The following is a 13,459-nucleotide window of genomic DNA, read 5'->3' as shown; positions in this document are numbered from 1 at the left end:
GGTCCCCTATTCCGTCAGAAAAAAAAAAGCCTAAATATCTGGCCGAAACTCGGAAAGGAAAAGGTTCCGTTCCTTTCCCAGCCAATTTAACTATGCCTTCAAAGGTATCATCCTGACATCCAGCTTGTAACACAAAATTCTCACCTAATGGTAAAATGTCGCTACACGCGAAAGAGCATATGTAGAGAGAATCTCGTAAACGTTTTACTGCTTCGTAAAAAAAGTACTTTGATTCAAAAAAAAGGGTACAAATTTGTTTATGACTGATTAACCTATATTAATAAACTATTCAACTATAAATAGGAATGTCTTAGTTTACGTCAACAGCTGCGGTTGTGCCATTGATGTTGTCACCTGAAGCAGCATCTGATTTAGATCTCTTCACGGTTTCATGTCTAGCATCTAAATTCTTCCTTTTACTCTTCTTTGATGGTCTCTTTTCATTTTCATCGAAAACTTCATCTGGCAAATCGTAACCCTTTACGAAGCGGAGGGCTAGATTGAATACTTTGTGGTCACCATAATCCTCATTGAAACTTCGACATAAATTCACAAATTCAGTGCAGGGAATGTGAATGTCAACTTTTTCCTTTTTGTTTTCAATATTAAAGTCAAGGCCTATGTACATGGTGCTTAAATATGCCTTTGGTGCATCTTTAATACTTTCTTCCTCTTTATTTTCATCTGTTACCAGTTTAAGGGCGTTCAGTGCTGTCTCAGTTTTATGACTACCGTATTTGTCTTGAATCATTTCATAGTCATCCTCGGTTGGACAACAATAACTACTTTCAAAGGGTTTGGTGAAAGGATGTGCAATTTTTATTCCAGCTAACACCTCCAGTTTCATAACTAGAAGCCTTACCTTACTTTCAACAAGACCACTCCATTTTAAATGCTGCTCGTCACTGCCCCTTGTATATGCAGTAATTTCTAAATAGAACTTGTATCGAAAGAAAAAATCGTTTTTTTCGAATAAATTGGCCCAGGACTTCTTATTGGAAAAAATATCATTCGTAATTTGAACGCCTCTTACGAATTCCTGTAAAATGACTTTTTTAGTAGATTCCGTGATGTTATGGGTAGCACACATTGATGGATAAGCTGGTGTAATGACGGGCATTCTATGAGACCTGTCTTGGGCATATATCTTTGGATTCCATACACGAACTTGTAACGGGCCATCCTCAATTGGTTTCAAGATAACAGGTTGTGGCCAATTCCATTCCGACAAAATGATGAAAAATCTGTTCAATATAACTGCGCTACAGGCGTTAGGGTATAGTTGACAAATTCTAGCCACTAGCATGGCCCAAGCCACACCACCAGGAAAACCAAAAATATTAGCATAAACAGCCCTTCTTTGGGCCCATAGCTTAATAGCTCTTAAAGCGATTCTGAAAACATTCGGCTTTGGTACCAGTTCTAATATCTCATCTGTTACTCTGGTACCATTCAAAGCTCTCAAGTCCTTCTCGTCTAGATTTCGCAGTAGATTTTTATCTGATAAAGTCAAGGATAAAGGCACTTGAGGTTGGTCTAGACGTGCACAGATTAAATCGATAGAAATACCACTGAACTTTATCTTGATAATCGGGACAAACGCATCAGGTACAGGTGCAATTTCATCCAGTTCCTTCCTCTCTCTCAGTAGTGAATCAAATACCGTAAAAAAATCTTCCCGAGTTACATGTTTTGGAACAACTACCAAAGTATCGATATCACTACCAGGCCCATGGACTCCTAGTCTATAGGACCCATACGTAAAAATCTTCCCACCAGCATCCCTTGCCATCCCGTCTGACATATTTTTCTTCTTCGATACTTCATAAACAAATCTTTGTGCCAATTCCTGCAATATTTTCAACACTTGTACCCTATTGGCAGTTTCTTGCTCTGTTTCGAACGATCCTTCCTTTTTCAGTTCTTGGATTAAACTATCATTTAATTTATTTTCTGCTGCTGTGGCGCCCACGGTGGAAACAGGTCCAGTAATACCAAAAACCTTTTGAGAGCTCATTATTTGTCTAAAAAAAGTTTATGCGTTAAATATTTTGCTAATTCTAGGCCTCTTTTGATTCAAAAAAGACCGTTTAAAGACTTGCTCACAGTGAAATTATTTAGCTAGTTTAGTGTCTTTAAACTTTTGCTAAAACGTTTCACTTGAAAAATCGTTCTAATATCGTCCAGAGGATAGTATGATAGCTTCAGAGAATTCGATAGATACTTGAATCCTCTAATAGTCGAAAAATGCTCGAGGGTAAACCACTTGTGCGCTTGGACTGGCCTAGTTTCCAAAACCAATGTTCTAATGGATTGATTTCTTCCCCAAACATTATTAAGTGGCCGGGTCACCCAAAGACTTGGGCGCCGTTGATTCGCGTCGCTTTGCCATCAAGAGAACAACATATCTTCCAAGACAGACCGAGATAATTCATCTATTTACTCCTAAAAAAGAATTAGAGAGGCCTTTTATAGCACCAAAATAAGGACCGTACGAAAACTGCACATTTTATATTATCAGATATCATGGATGAGCATTTAATTTCTACTATTAACAAGCTTCAGGACGCTTTGGCGCCCTTAGGAGGAGGATCTCAATCTCCTATTGATTTACCACAGATCACTGTTGTCGGTTCCCAGTCGTCAGGAAAGTCGTCCGTTTTGGAGAACATTGTTGGTAGGGATTTCTTGCCAAGAGGTACTGGTATTGTCACCAGGAGACCTTTAGTGTTACAATTGATTAATAGGAGACCAAAAAAGTCAGAACATGCTAAAGTAAACCAAACTGCTAATGAATTGATTGACTTGAACATCAACGATGATGACAAGAAAAAGGATGAATCAGGAAAGCACCAGAACGAGGGACAATCTGAAGACAATAAAGAGGAATGGGGTGAATTTTTGCATTTACCTGGTAAGAAGTTTTATAATTTTGACGAAATTAGAAAGGAAATCGTCAAAGAAACTGACAAAGTGACAGGTGCCAATTCAGGTATTTCTTCTGTGCCCATTAACTTGAGAATTTATTCTCCGCATGTTCTTACTTTGACGTTAGTGGATTTGCCTGGGTTGACGAAGGTTCCCGTAGGTGACCAACCTCCTGATATTGAAAGACAAATTAAGGACATGTTGTTAAAGTATATTTCGAAACCAAACGCTATCATATTATCTGTTAATGCCGCTAACACCGATTTAGCCAACAGCGATGGTTTGAAGCTGGCTAGAGAGGTCGATCCAGAAGGAACGAGAACTATTGGTGTCTTGACAAAAGTCGATTTGATGGATCAAGGTACAGATGTCATAGATATTTTGGCTGGAAGAGTCATTCCTTTGAGATATGGTTATATCCCAGTTATCAATAGAGGTCAAAAGGATATTGAACACAAAAAAACAATCAGAGAAGCCCTTGAAAACGAAAGAAAATTTTTTGAGAACCATCCCTCTTACAGTTCTAAAGCTCATTACTGTGGTACACCATATTTGGCTAAAAAGTTAAACTCAATCTTATTACACCACATTAGGCAAACTCTGCCAGAAATCAAAGCGAAAATCGAAGCCACATTGAAAAAATATCAAAACGAACTTATAAACTTGGGCCCAGAAACTATGGATTCAGCTAGTTCGGTTGTTTTGAGCATGATTACTGATTTTTCCAATGAATATGCCGGTATCTTGGACGGTGAGGCGAAGGAGCTTTCCAGTCAGGAACTTTCTGGTGGTGCTAGAATTTCTTACGTATTCCATGAAACTTTCAAAAATGGTGTAGACTCTTTGGATCCATTCGACCAGATCAAAGATTCTGATATCAGAACCATTATGTACAATAGTTCAGGTTCTGCCCCATCTTTGTTTGTCGGTACCGAAGCTTTTGAAGTTTTAGTTAAACAGCAAATTAGAAGATTTGAAGAACCATCTCTACGTTTAGTTACTCTGGTGTTTGATGAACTTGTTCGTATGCTAAAACAGATTATTTCACAACCAAAGTACTCAAGGTATCCTGCTCTAAGAGAAGCGATTTCTAATCAGTTCATTCAGTTCTTAAAGGATGCTACTATTCCTACGAATGAGTTTGTTGTCGATATCATCAAAGCTGAACAAACTTACATCAATACAGCCCATCCCGACCTTTTGAAGGGTTCTCAAGCAATGGTTATGGTGGAAGAAAAATTACATCCTCGCCAAGTCGCTGTTGACCCAAAGACGGGTAAACCATTACCAACCCAACCATCGTCTAGTAAGGCGCCAGTTATGGAAGAGAAATCAGGATTTTTTGGTGGGTTCTTCTCCACTAAAAACAAGAAGAAATTGGCAGCTTTGGAATCCCCACCTCCTGTTTTAAAAGCTACTGGCCAAATGACAGAGAGGGAAACAATGGAAACAGAAGTAATCAAGTTGTTGATTAGTAGTTATTTCTCTATTGTCAAAAGAACCATTGCCGATATTATACCAAAGGCTTTGATGCTTAAATTGATTGTGAAAAGTAAAACTGATATTCAGAAAGTTTTACTCGAAAAACTTTACGGAAAGCAAGATATTGAAGAATTAACGAAAGAAAACGACATAACCATTCAAAGAAGAAAAGAATGTAAGAAGATGGTCGAGATATTGAGAAACGCTAGTCAAATCGTCTCCTCTGTTTAGGTTTTCCTCATCTATACCGGTCGACTCAAGCTTGGTTTTGAGTATTTCTCCCTAATATTTACTGCAAATCTTATATATTGTTCTTGTATACGTGGAAGCTAGTCTATAAATTATGCTTTTGAAGAATTTCCTATCTCGCATTACGATCCTAGTATCTTTTGTCCAATATGAAGAAGGTCAACATGAGGATGGGAATGATAATTGATAGCATATAATATTATTCTTTTGTCAATACTAGTGTTTAGGATATTTCTACTAATACCTAATACCTCAATGGTCCAATACTAAATAAGGTACTATTCATTGTATTGATTGATTCTGCATTTATCTTTCTCTTGAACCGTAAATATCATTTTCATAAGTCACATGATAAAAACATATTTAAAATTTTAAAAAAATTAATTTTCAAAATAAATTTATTATATTTTTTTAATTACATAATCATAAAAATAAATGTTCATGATTTCCGAACGTATAAAATAAGAATGTTACGAGAATTTGTTTTCTTGGTAATTAAAATAATCAAATACACATAGAAAGGAGAGTAAACTGCTTCCTCTGTATAAATCAAAGCAAAATTGTAAATAGCGTTGACAAGTGATTACAGAAGTTAGGTGAGGTTAATTACCAATTTCTTTTTTTAAAATTGGTGAAATAAGATTACGTTTAAAGGAGCATTAACAGGTTTACTCATAACAATCATTTTCAAATTTCCCTATGCATGTTTAGAGCAAGCGCCTTTGTGAGCCCTCCCGGTTACGACGCCTTGGCAATGTAGCAGATAACTCTGCACTTCTAGAATCATTCCACTACGACATTTGGCTCATCACCAGCTCGCGAGAAATGTAAATAAGCCAACAACCAAGAATGCGTAACATTAAAGAATACAGTTGCTTTCATTTCGGCGTGATGGTACGGCACCCACGGTACCTTACATTATTCTCGAAAAATAGCTGCACGCTTTTCCAGGAATAAAAGACCGTGCCACTAATTTCACGTGATCAATATATTTACAAGCCACCTCAAAAAATGTGGCAATGGAGAAGAGGATGAACGACTCAATATGACTTCAACTTCATGAATTTGTCAAAATATCTATATAAGATGCAAAATTTCTATACAACATCAGTTGCGTATCCGTTAATGTCGTTCATTTTCTCTCTTTGTTCGAACTTGACATCAAGAAAAGTTGGAATTATTTCTCCAAGCACACTGTACACCAATGGCTACTAATATTACTTGGCATCCAAATCTTACTTACGACGAACGCAAGGCATTGAGAAAACAGGACGGTTGTACTATTTGGTTAACAGGTCTAAGTGCGTCAGGTAAAAGTACAATCGCCTGTGCGCTAGAACAGTTACTGCTCCAAAAAAACTTGTCTGCATATAGATTGGATGGTGACAACATTCGTTTTGGATTGAACAAGGATTTGGGTTTCTCAGAAAAGGACAGAAATGAAAACATTCGTAGAATTAGCGAAGTTTCTAAGCTATTTGCTGATTCATGTGCTATTTCAATCACCTCATTTATCTCTCCATACAGAGTTGACAGAGATAGAGCTCGTGAACTACATAAGGAGGCTGGTTTGAAGTTCATTGAAATATTTGTTGATGTTCCATTAGAAGTCGCTGAGCAAAGGGACCCTAAGGGTTTATACAAGAAAGCTAGGGAGGGTGTAATCAAGGAGTTTACAGGTATTTCTGCCCCATATGAAGCGCCAAAAGCTCCAGAGCTACATTTGAGAACCGACCAGAAGACGGTTGAAGAATGTGCTACCATTATTTATGAGTACTTAATCAGTGAAAAAATCATCCGTAAGCATTTGTAATTTGACCGATTACTGTACATTTAATGATATATAAAAGATGTATATATATAATATAGAACATATTTATTCGAGGATTCATTCGAAAAAAAAAGAAAACTTTAGTGACGAGATTGAGTAAAGTGAAAAACTGAACAAATTTTCGGAAGCCTTTTGATTCTAAGTGCCTACTTTGATATCAGTAGTTGATGTATTATAGTATAGACCTATTATTCATTAAATATACTCAGAGCGCTCAAGTCTGCTTCTTCAAAGTGTTCAACCGAGCTTGCAAGTCATCGTCAGGATTACCGTGAAATTCTGATCCGGCGCCAATAGGTTCAGGAATCCCCATCGCTGTTTCTGCGATCGGCGCATTAGAAACCAGATTTTGAGGCGTGCTTTGCAACTGTGAATTCAAATCCACTCCAATCTCATCAAGAACTTTATTTACAATTTCGTCAGCTTCTTCGTCTTCATCCACCTCATCACCCATGACGTTATCAATAGCTTCGTCCATGAATTCCTGTCGTTGACCCATCAAATCACTCTGCTTTTCAAACTCCATCGATATCCTTTGCAACTGAGGTAGATTCATTGTTCTGTTCATTCCAGCCAAAAGACCAGTGGCCTCGCTCATAGAACGTGTCATTTGGTCACTACTTCGAACGGCCTGTATTCTCAATGATATCGCCTGAAGTTGAGCTTTCATGTTGTCAAATTTTTGGATGTAATTCCGGGTTCTTACTAAATCTTTTGCTTGAACTTTCGCAGCTGCAACTTGCCCATTCTTTGCCGATTTTTTAATTTCTGATACAAGTTTTTTATCTTGTAGTTCCAATTTTCTCTTTTCTCTTTCAAGCTCCCTCTGAGTCCTTTCTAAAGCCCTTTGATTCTAAAAACTCAAATAATTAACGTTAGTATGTTCACTAAAATAACTGATCCAAATACAGAACAACATACTTTTTTTAACCTCTCTTGCGGAGTGACATTCTTTCCAAATACCCACTCAAACAAACTCATTGTTTAACGTTCTGTGTCCAAGGGTGAAACAATCAGCCTTGAAGTACACTGGTCACAAATACGCTTCAACTGAATACGCATAATTCGAAAGGATGATTTCTGATTAGGAGGAGACGAAGTCCCTTTAATGCTGATTTTATCTATCTTTTCGCAGTTATCATCTAACCCGGAAAAGTTTCAACAAGACTTTAGCCTTTTAATGGAAACTCCCACTAGTTCAGCTTAAACAAAATAGAAAAGCTTCAACAGAGGAAAGAATAACGCAAAACCACCCTTTTCACTAAGATGCTTTATGAGCTGATCGGACTTGTTCGCATAACCAACTCCAATGCGCCAAAGTTGGAAGCAAAAGAATTGTCTTCCACAATCGGGAAACTGATTATTCAAAACAGAGGTGTGGTGAGGGACATTGTACCCATGGGCATAAGGTATCTTCCTAAAATAATGAAGAAAGACCAGGAAAAACATTTTCGAGCATATCACTTTTTAATGCTGTTTGATTCATCAGCTGCGGTACAGTCTGAAATTCTAAGAACTTTAAAGAAAGATCCCCGTGTCATAAGATCATCCATCGTTAAAGTTGATTTAGATAAGCAGCTGGATAGAGCCTCATCGTTACACCGTTCTTTGGGGAAGAAGTCTATTTTAGAATTAGTGAATGAAGATTATCAATCCATTTAGGTATAGCGCACAGGTTTTGACTGGGGACGCTACAAACACATGTAAATACATACATATCTTTCATACACATATAATAAACAAAGCAGGAAGAGCATTCTAAAAGCCTCACTTAACATAGACACCATTAAAAGCCACCCATTTATTTCAAAAATTTATAAAATTCTAAAGATAATCAGTGGTATGTGATTAAATAAACTACATGTATATTATGCTAAACGACAATCCTGACTAAGAAAAAGAAAGAAAAAGATATATATTTATATGTATCTACATAAGACCAACCGTATCCGTAATTGCAGATAAAATACTCATTAAGCCCTCTTTACACCTAGTGACGTTATAGACGTGGCGGACGAACGAGAAACAGAAGTAGATCCATCAAATAACGAAGGGCTTACACTGGGTTCATCAGTCATATTAAGATCAAAGTCAAGTTCCAAGTTGGACAAAGGGACACTTTCGATATCGTTTGAATCTGCAGCCAATGGATCACTCTTTGATATATCGTATTTCTCAATTGAAGTGTATGACCATCTGCAAAAAAGAGATGTATCTACAATTGGTAAATGTGTGTACTTTGTGTACTGGAAAATAACGTATGACAGCACAGAACCTGCCATAAGGTCTACAAAATAATGGTGTGTCAGATACATAGTTGACCACCATAACCAGCAAACATAAGCAATAAACAAGGGCTTCAATTTTGGAAAACAATAACAGAAAAACAGGGCTTCCATAGTAGCACACCCGGAATGCAGTGAAGGAAAAGCACCGAAAATGACGGAGGAATTTGAAAAAGCTGTAGTATACATATTAATACCGAGTAGCTTATCAATTCTAGCTAATCCACCAGGCGAGCCATGCATATCATAGTTGGCTGATTGCAATCCATAGAGAATTTTATACCATGGGGGAGCGGCTGGAAAGACATTTTGCATGATAACACCAAACAGGTTCATATAACCAAATGCAAAAGCATAACCTTGCAAAACAGTTGGTGGACCAAATACGAATAAGATGGCAGCAACGACAAATGGGGCCCCAAAATGAAATAGTCCGTACGGTAACCATGCTAAAATGTCCAAAAAGGAATTCGTCGATGTTGCAAGAATATCACTTAAATTGTCGCCGTATAAAATTGTTTCCACCGCTGGTAACACTTTGACAGTAATAGGAGGCCTGCGGTCATCTGGAAAGTACGATGAAGTGAAATACAGCGCCACCCATGTTAGGATGGGCAAGGCATTGAAGAAAAACTGTGACGTAGCTGGAATGATGAATAAAGTGCCCAAGAAACAATAAAAAAGGATCTTGAAGATCCAAGGTGCGGGATTAGTAATGAACACAAACAGCATGATGGATCCCAAGAAGATGTAATGCACCCAGTCGCTTAAAGCGGGTTTGTATTTTTGCACCTTCAACAACGTTTGATGGGGATCTAAACTTGTTTCTAAATCGGCTACATGGCAGTTTGGAGGTCTCTCTGATAGAAACCATCTCGAAAAAGGGTTTGCCATACGCAAAGGAATGATTAAAAGCTTTTTAAAATATGAAAACCGCAACCTGTAGGATATAAAATAAAGTACTTTTGGAGAAAATTCAAAGATCCTTGGGCCAAAAGCTATACCCAAAGTAGCTCAGTGTGAAAAAGGAAAAGGATAAACTTATGAAGTACTTAACAACAACCAAAAGTGAGCGATCGGACTAACCAACTACCTAAGAGATGTAGCAGTAGAAATCCTACTCTGTTGGTTCACGAACAAAAGTCGCTAGTGTTCTTACGCTATGGTAACTGAAGCAAAAAATACGCCTCTGCAGTAGTACCAAATCAGAAAACCACTTTGTAACAAATATGAACACTGATGGGCACTTTATTATTCTTTGACAGAAAGAAATAAAAAAGCGATGACCCGCCAAGCAATGAAGTTGATATTCTTTTGTTGTGGTTTTTTTAGCTCATTTTTGTTTTTTCCTTTTTTCAGTTTTAGGATCACTCTTCACGAATAACTTTTCATATCATTTCTGGGAGCTGGGGAGAGATGGATACTATTTCACAAGACATGCAAAGGGATGCCCAGACTGCAGTTTGGCCAAAAGGCTTGCAATGAAAGAGGATAGGTTGACGAGATCTTAGTATTTTGACTTGTTCTATACACAGGGAGCTATCGATTATCCTAGGTTCTCTTTTACTTTTAGCTTTTATTTAGTTTAAATTTATTATGTCTGTCCGTACTTCTTCAAGATCTAATAAGGGTCAGAATAAATATATTGAGTATTTGTTACAGGAGGAGACTGAAGCACCAAAGAAAAAAAGAACTAAAAAGAAAGTTGATTCAGCCATAGAGAAGAATAAGAAGTCTGATTCTTCTCAGGAGCCAAGGAAAGATACTGAAAATGTAAGAACAGACGAAGTAGACGAAGCGGATGAGGGCTATGTTAGATGTCTGTGTGGGGCGAACAATGAAAACTACGATGCTGCAGAATATTCGCATGGCGACATGGTACAGTGCGATGGCTGTGACACTTGGCAGCATATTAAATGTATGACTGATGGTAAAGACACCATAGATGGGCTAATGAGTGAAGATTCTAAGTACTACTGTGAATTGTGCGACCCATCATTGTATGCACATTTGGAAACGTCAAAGGAGGCAGAGGTTTCAGAGGATGAAGATTACCATGATGATGTTTACAAGCCCGTAAATGACCATGATGACAATGATGCAGATGTCTTTCTTGATGAGGAAAGCCCTAGGAAACGAAAAAGGAGCCCCGATAGTGCCAAAGGAATTCATATCAAATCCAAACAGGTGAAGAAATCCAATGGGTCAAAAAAAAGGAATAAAAGCATTGATGCCGCCAAGTCTGATACTGCCGAAAACGAAATGCCTACTAGGAAAGATTTTGAAAGCGAAAAAGAACACAAACTGAGGTATAATGCAGAAAAAATGTTCTCTACCTTATTTAGCAAATTCATCGTTCCCGAAACAATTGAGGCAAAACTTTATGAGCTTCCTGATGGGAAAGACGTTATATCGATATCGCAAGAGTTTGCGCACAATCTGGAAGAAGAACTTTACAAAGCTTGCCTTAACGTCGAGTTTGGTACTTTGGACAAGATATACACAGAGAAAGTGAGGTCGTTATACTCTAATTTAAAGGATAAAAAAAATTTGGAACTGAAGGCACACGTTGTCGAGGGCAAATTGCCTTTAAATAAACTGGTGAACATGAACGCATCTGAACTCGCAAATCCTGACTTACAAGAATTTAAAGAGAAAAGGGATAAGATTATCTTAGAAAATTTTATCGTGGAGGTACCTGACAAACCCATGTACGTTAAGACCCACAAGGGTGATGAGCTGATCGAAGATATCGCTGAACCTCAAGAGGATATTTTGTACTCAAAAGACAGCATAAGATTACACAACATTGACAGTATCGACAGCGATAAGAGTAAAATAGAACAGACTCATGCCATTTCGAAAGAACCCAGCCCAAGTACAATAATCAACGAAGAATCTTTAAACTGCGCATTTTTGTATCCCGGCTTAGGACTTGAGTTTACAGGTTACCTAAACTACATTGGGGCTTCACAAAAGTTAAGACGGGATATTTTCAAGGAAGCCATTGGTGACGGAAAACTGTATGTAGAAGGGCGCTTACCTACAACCACTGCTGCACCATATCTTAAGGAAATTTCTTGCTCTAGAGCTATATTAGTATACCAATTATTTCCTTCGAATGATAGTGAAAGTAAGACAACTTTTGCCGACGTTGTAGACTCCCTGGAAAACAAAGGTCGCATTGCAGGTATAAAGCCAAAAACTAGATACGAGAAGGATTTTTATATCGTTCCATCGAAGGGCGGTGAAATTCCTGAAATTTTGAAAGATATTTTAGGCAGTCACAATGATGAAAGATCTGAGAGATTTTCGCGAATGAAATCAGATGAAAGAACATTATTCGCATTTGTTGTCGTGAAACAGGAATTTATCCATTAAATATAAGATTCCTAAGAGTTGTAACAATATTATAGTAATATGATAACAAAACTTCAGAGGCGTGTACTTTCACGACAAACCTACTCTTTTTCCTTCTTTTCATTGTGTTCATGGTTTTTGTAGTTTTGTAAATTTTATATGCATGCGTTTGTAAAACATAAAGCTAGGTCAGGAACCCCACCGATACAAGCCCTTAGGTACTCCAAATTTACTTAGTACTCACTGGGTATTTGTATTTTTTTTTTTCCAAAGATGTGTGAATAACAGAGGCTTTCAATAGTTATAATATTGTAGTTTATTTATTAAAAGAATCACCAGTTAAAGATAAAATTACATACGAAATATATCAGAATTAAAGATCATGTACATATTTTAAGCCTTAGCCAAAGCCTTCTTGACAGTGTATCTCTTTTGCTTTCTTAAAACCATAACTTGGAATCTTTCAAAGTCAGTCAAAGCAGCACGTCTTTCACGTTGAGCAATCTTCTTAGCCCAAGATGAAGCAGCCCACTTTTCGCAGACAGCAGCAGCAGCCCACTTCTTAGAAACGGTAGCAGTTCTAGCACCTCTTGGTAGAGCAAAGGTCAATGGAGTTAAGACAACTTGACCCAAGTTGATGGCTTGACGTGGAACACCAGCTTTTGGACCGTCAATCAAAACCTATAATAATTATAACAAATAATTTAAAAAAATTATTCATAAAAGTTGTTAGTAAACGAAATTTTTTCAAAACGATGGAAGGCATGGTTTAATATTTGAGGAAACATGGTCAGGCTCTTTAAGAATTAACTGCGCAAATATGGGTCATCACCTTTCTGAAACTAGGTAAGCTGCTAGCAAAATAAATAAATAATCCACTATAGGCCACTCCAACAGGGAAATAAAGACTTTTTTGTATCTCTATCGCAATGTGTATTTTCACATTTACTTATCGTTTACAAGTAGCTTCATCCATGGTAACGGATTGGATATTTGCCAGCACTTTTTCGTAGCCTAAATCTCATTCCTCGTTCATTTCCCTCCTCAAATCGATGATAGGTTTTCCGGATTTAACATACCTTCTTTTGGTCAATAATTTCGACGATAGCGGCCAATTTACCTGCGGATTGACCCTTCTTGATCAAAACCACACGGCCAACTTCGACTAATCTCCAGTTAGAAGCCTTGACAATAGAATCGGTGGACATTGTTTATTTTATTTTTCACGACTCTCTTTGTTCACTAAGACAAACAATTAAATTTGTTATACAATCGGCAGACCTGATCAACTTAACCTTAGATTACTTTTTTTTCAGTTCAATAG

General features: G+C 37.4%; 8 protein-coding genes across 8 annotated transcripts, besides 4 other annotated features; 4 read left to right on the top strand and 4 right to left on the bottom strand.

Annotated features, from left to right (window-relative positions):
• Positions 1 to 310: 310 nt before the first annotated feature.
• On the bottom strand, positions 311 to 2,017 carry PAP1 (polynucleotide adenylyltransferase PAP1; the record flags this gene model as incomplete). Its single annotated transcript, NM_001179792.3, has 1 exon — positions 311 to 2,017. One exon carries the CDS (start codon positions 2,015 to 2,017, stop codon positions 311 to 313), a length of 1,707 nt encoding a protein of 568 aa, NP_012927.3.
• A 509-nt stretch (positions 2,018 to 2,526) lies between these two features.
• VPS1 (dynamin-like GTPase VPS1) lies at positions 2,527 to 4,641 on the top strand (the record flags this gene model as incomplete). The annotated part of the gene is made up of 1 exon (NM_001179791.1): positions 2,527 to 4,641. The coding sequence occupies one exon, from the start codon at positions 2,527 to 2,529 to the stop codon at positions 4,639 to 4,641; it is 2,115 nt and encodes a 704-aa protein (NP_012926.1).
• A 361-nt stretch (positions 4,642 to 5,002) lies between these two features.
• Positions 5,003 to 5,012: a centromere (CEN11_CDEI of CEN11).
• Positions 5,003 to 5,120: a centromere (CEN11; Chromosome XI centromere).
• Positions 5,013 to 5,095: a centromere (CEN11_CDEII of CEN11).
• Positions 5,096 to 5,120: a centromere (CEN11_CDEIII of CEN11).
• Positions 5,121 to 5,863: 743 nt separating this feature from the next.
• MET14 (adenylyl-sulfate kinase) lies at positions 5,864 to 6,472 on the top strand (the record flags this gene model as incomplete). The annotated part of the gene is made up of 1 exon (NM_001179567.3): positions 5,864 to 6,472. The coding sequence occupies one exon, from the start codon at positions 5,864 to 5,866 to the stop codon at positions 6,470 to 6,472; it is 609 nt and encodes a 202-aa protein (NP_012925.3).
• A 232-nt stretch (positions 6,473 to 6,704) lies between these two features.
• On the bottom strand, positions 6,705 to 7,471 carry DID4 (ESCRT-III subunit protein DID4; the record flags this gene model as incomplete). Its single annotated transcript, NM_001179568.1, has 2 exons — positions 6,705 to 7,343; positions 7,412 to 7,471. 2 exons carry the CDS (start codon positions 7,469 to 7,471, stop codon positions 6,705 to 6,707), a joined length of 699 nt encoding a protein of 232 aa, NP_012924.2.
• A 285-nt stretch (positions 7,472 to 7,756) lies between these two features.
• On the top strand, positions 7,757 to 8,152 carry MRP17 (mitochondrial 37S ribosomal protein YmS16; the record flags this gene model as incomplete). Its single annotated transcript, NM_001179569.3, has 1 exon — positions 7,757 to 8,152. One exon carries the CDS (start codon positions 7,757 to 7,759, stop codon positions 8,150 to 8,152), a length of 396 nt encoding a protein of 131 aa, NP_012923.3.
• Positions 8,153 to 8,463: 311 nt separating this feature from the next.
• AUR1 (inositol phosphorylceramide synthase) lies at positions 8,464 to 9,669 on the bottom strand (the record flags this gene model as incomplete). Its single annotated transcript, NM_001179570.1, has 1 exon — positions 8,464 to 9,669. The coding sequence occupies one exon, from the start codon at positions 9,667 to 9,669 to the stop codon at positions 8,464 to 8,466; it is 1,206 nt and encodes a 401-aa protein (NP_012922.1).
• A 702-nt stretch (positions 9,670 to 10,371) lies between these two features.
• BYE1 (Bye1p) lies at positions 10,372 to 12,156 on the top strand (the record flags this gene model as incomplete). The annotated part of the gene is made up of 1 exon (NM_001179571.3): positions 10,372 to 12,156. One exon carries the CDS (start codon positions 10,372 to 10,374, stop codon positions 12,154 to 12,156), a length of 1,785 nt encoding a protein of 594 aa, NP_012921.3.
• A 372-nt stretch (positions 12,157 to 12,528) lies between these two features.
• Positions 12,529 to 13,343, bottom strand: RPL14A (60S ribosomal protein eL14 RPL14A; the record flags this gene model as incomplete). Its single annotated transcript, NM_001179572.1, has 2 exons — positions 12,529 to 12,816; positions 13,215 to 13,343. 2 exons carry the CDS (start codon positions 13,341 to 13,343, stop codon positions 12,529 to 12,531), a joined length of 417 nt encoding a protein of 138 aa, NP_012920.1.
• Positions 13,344 to 13,459: the final 116 nt, after the last annotated feature.

This window comes from Saccharomyces cerevisiae, chromosome XI, assembly GCF_000146045.2.
Source record: "Saccharomyces cerevisiae S288C chromosome XI, complete sequence".
Lineage (NCBI taxonomy): Eukaryota > Fungi > Ascomycota > Saccharomycetes > Saccharomycetales > Saccharomycetaceae > Saccharomyces > Saccharomyces cerevisiae.
This window is presented reverse-complemented; position numbering and strand designations above follow the sequence as displayed.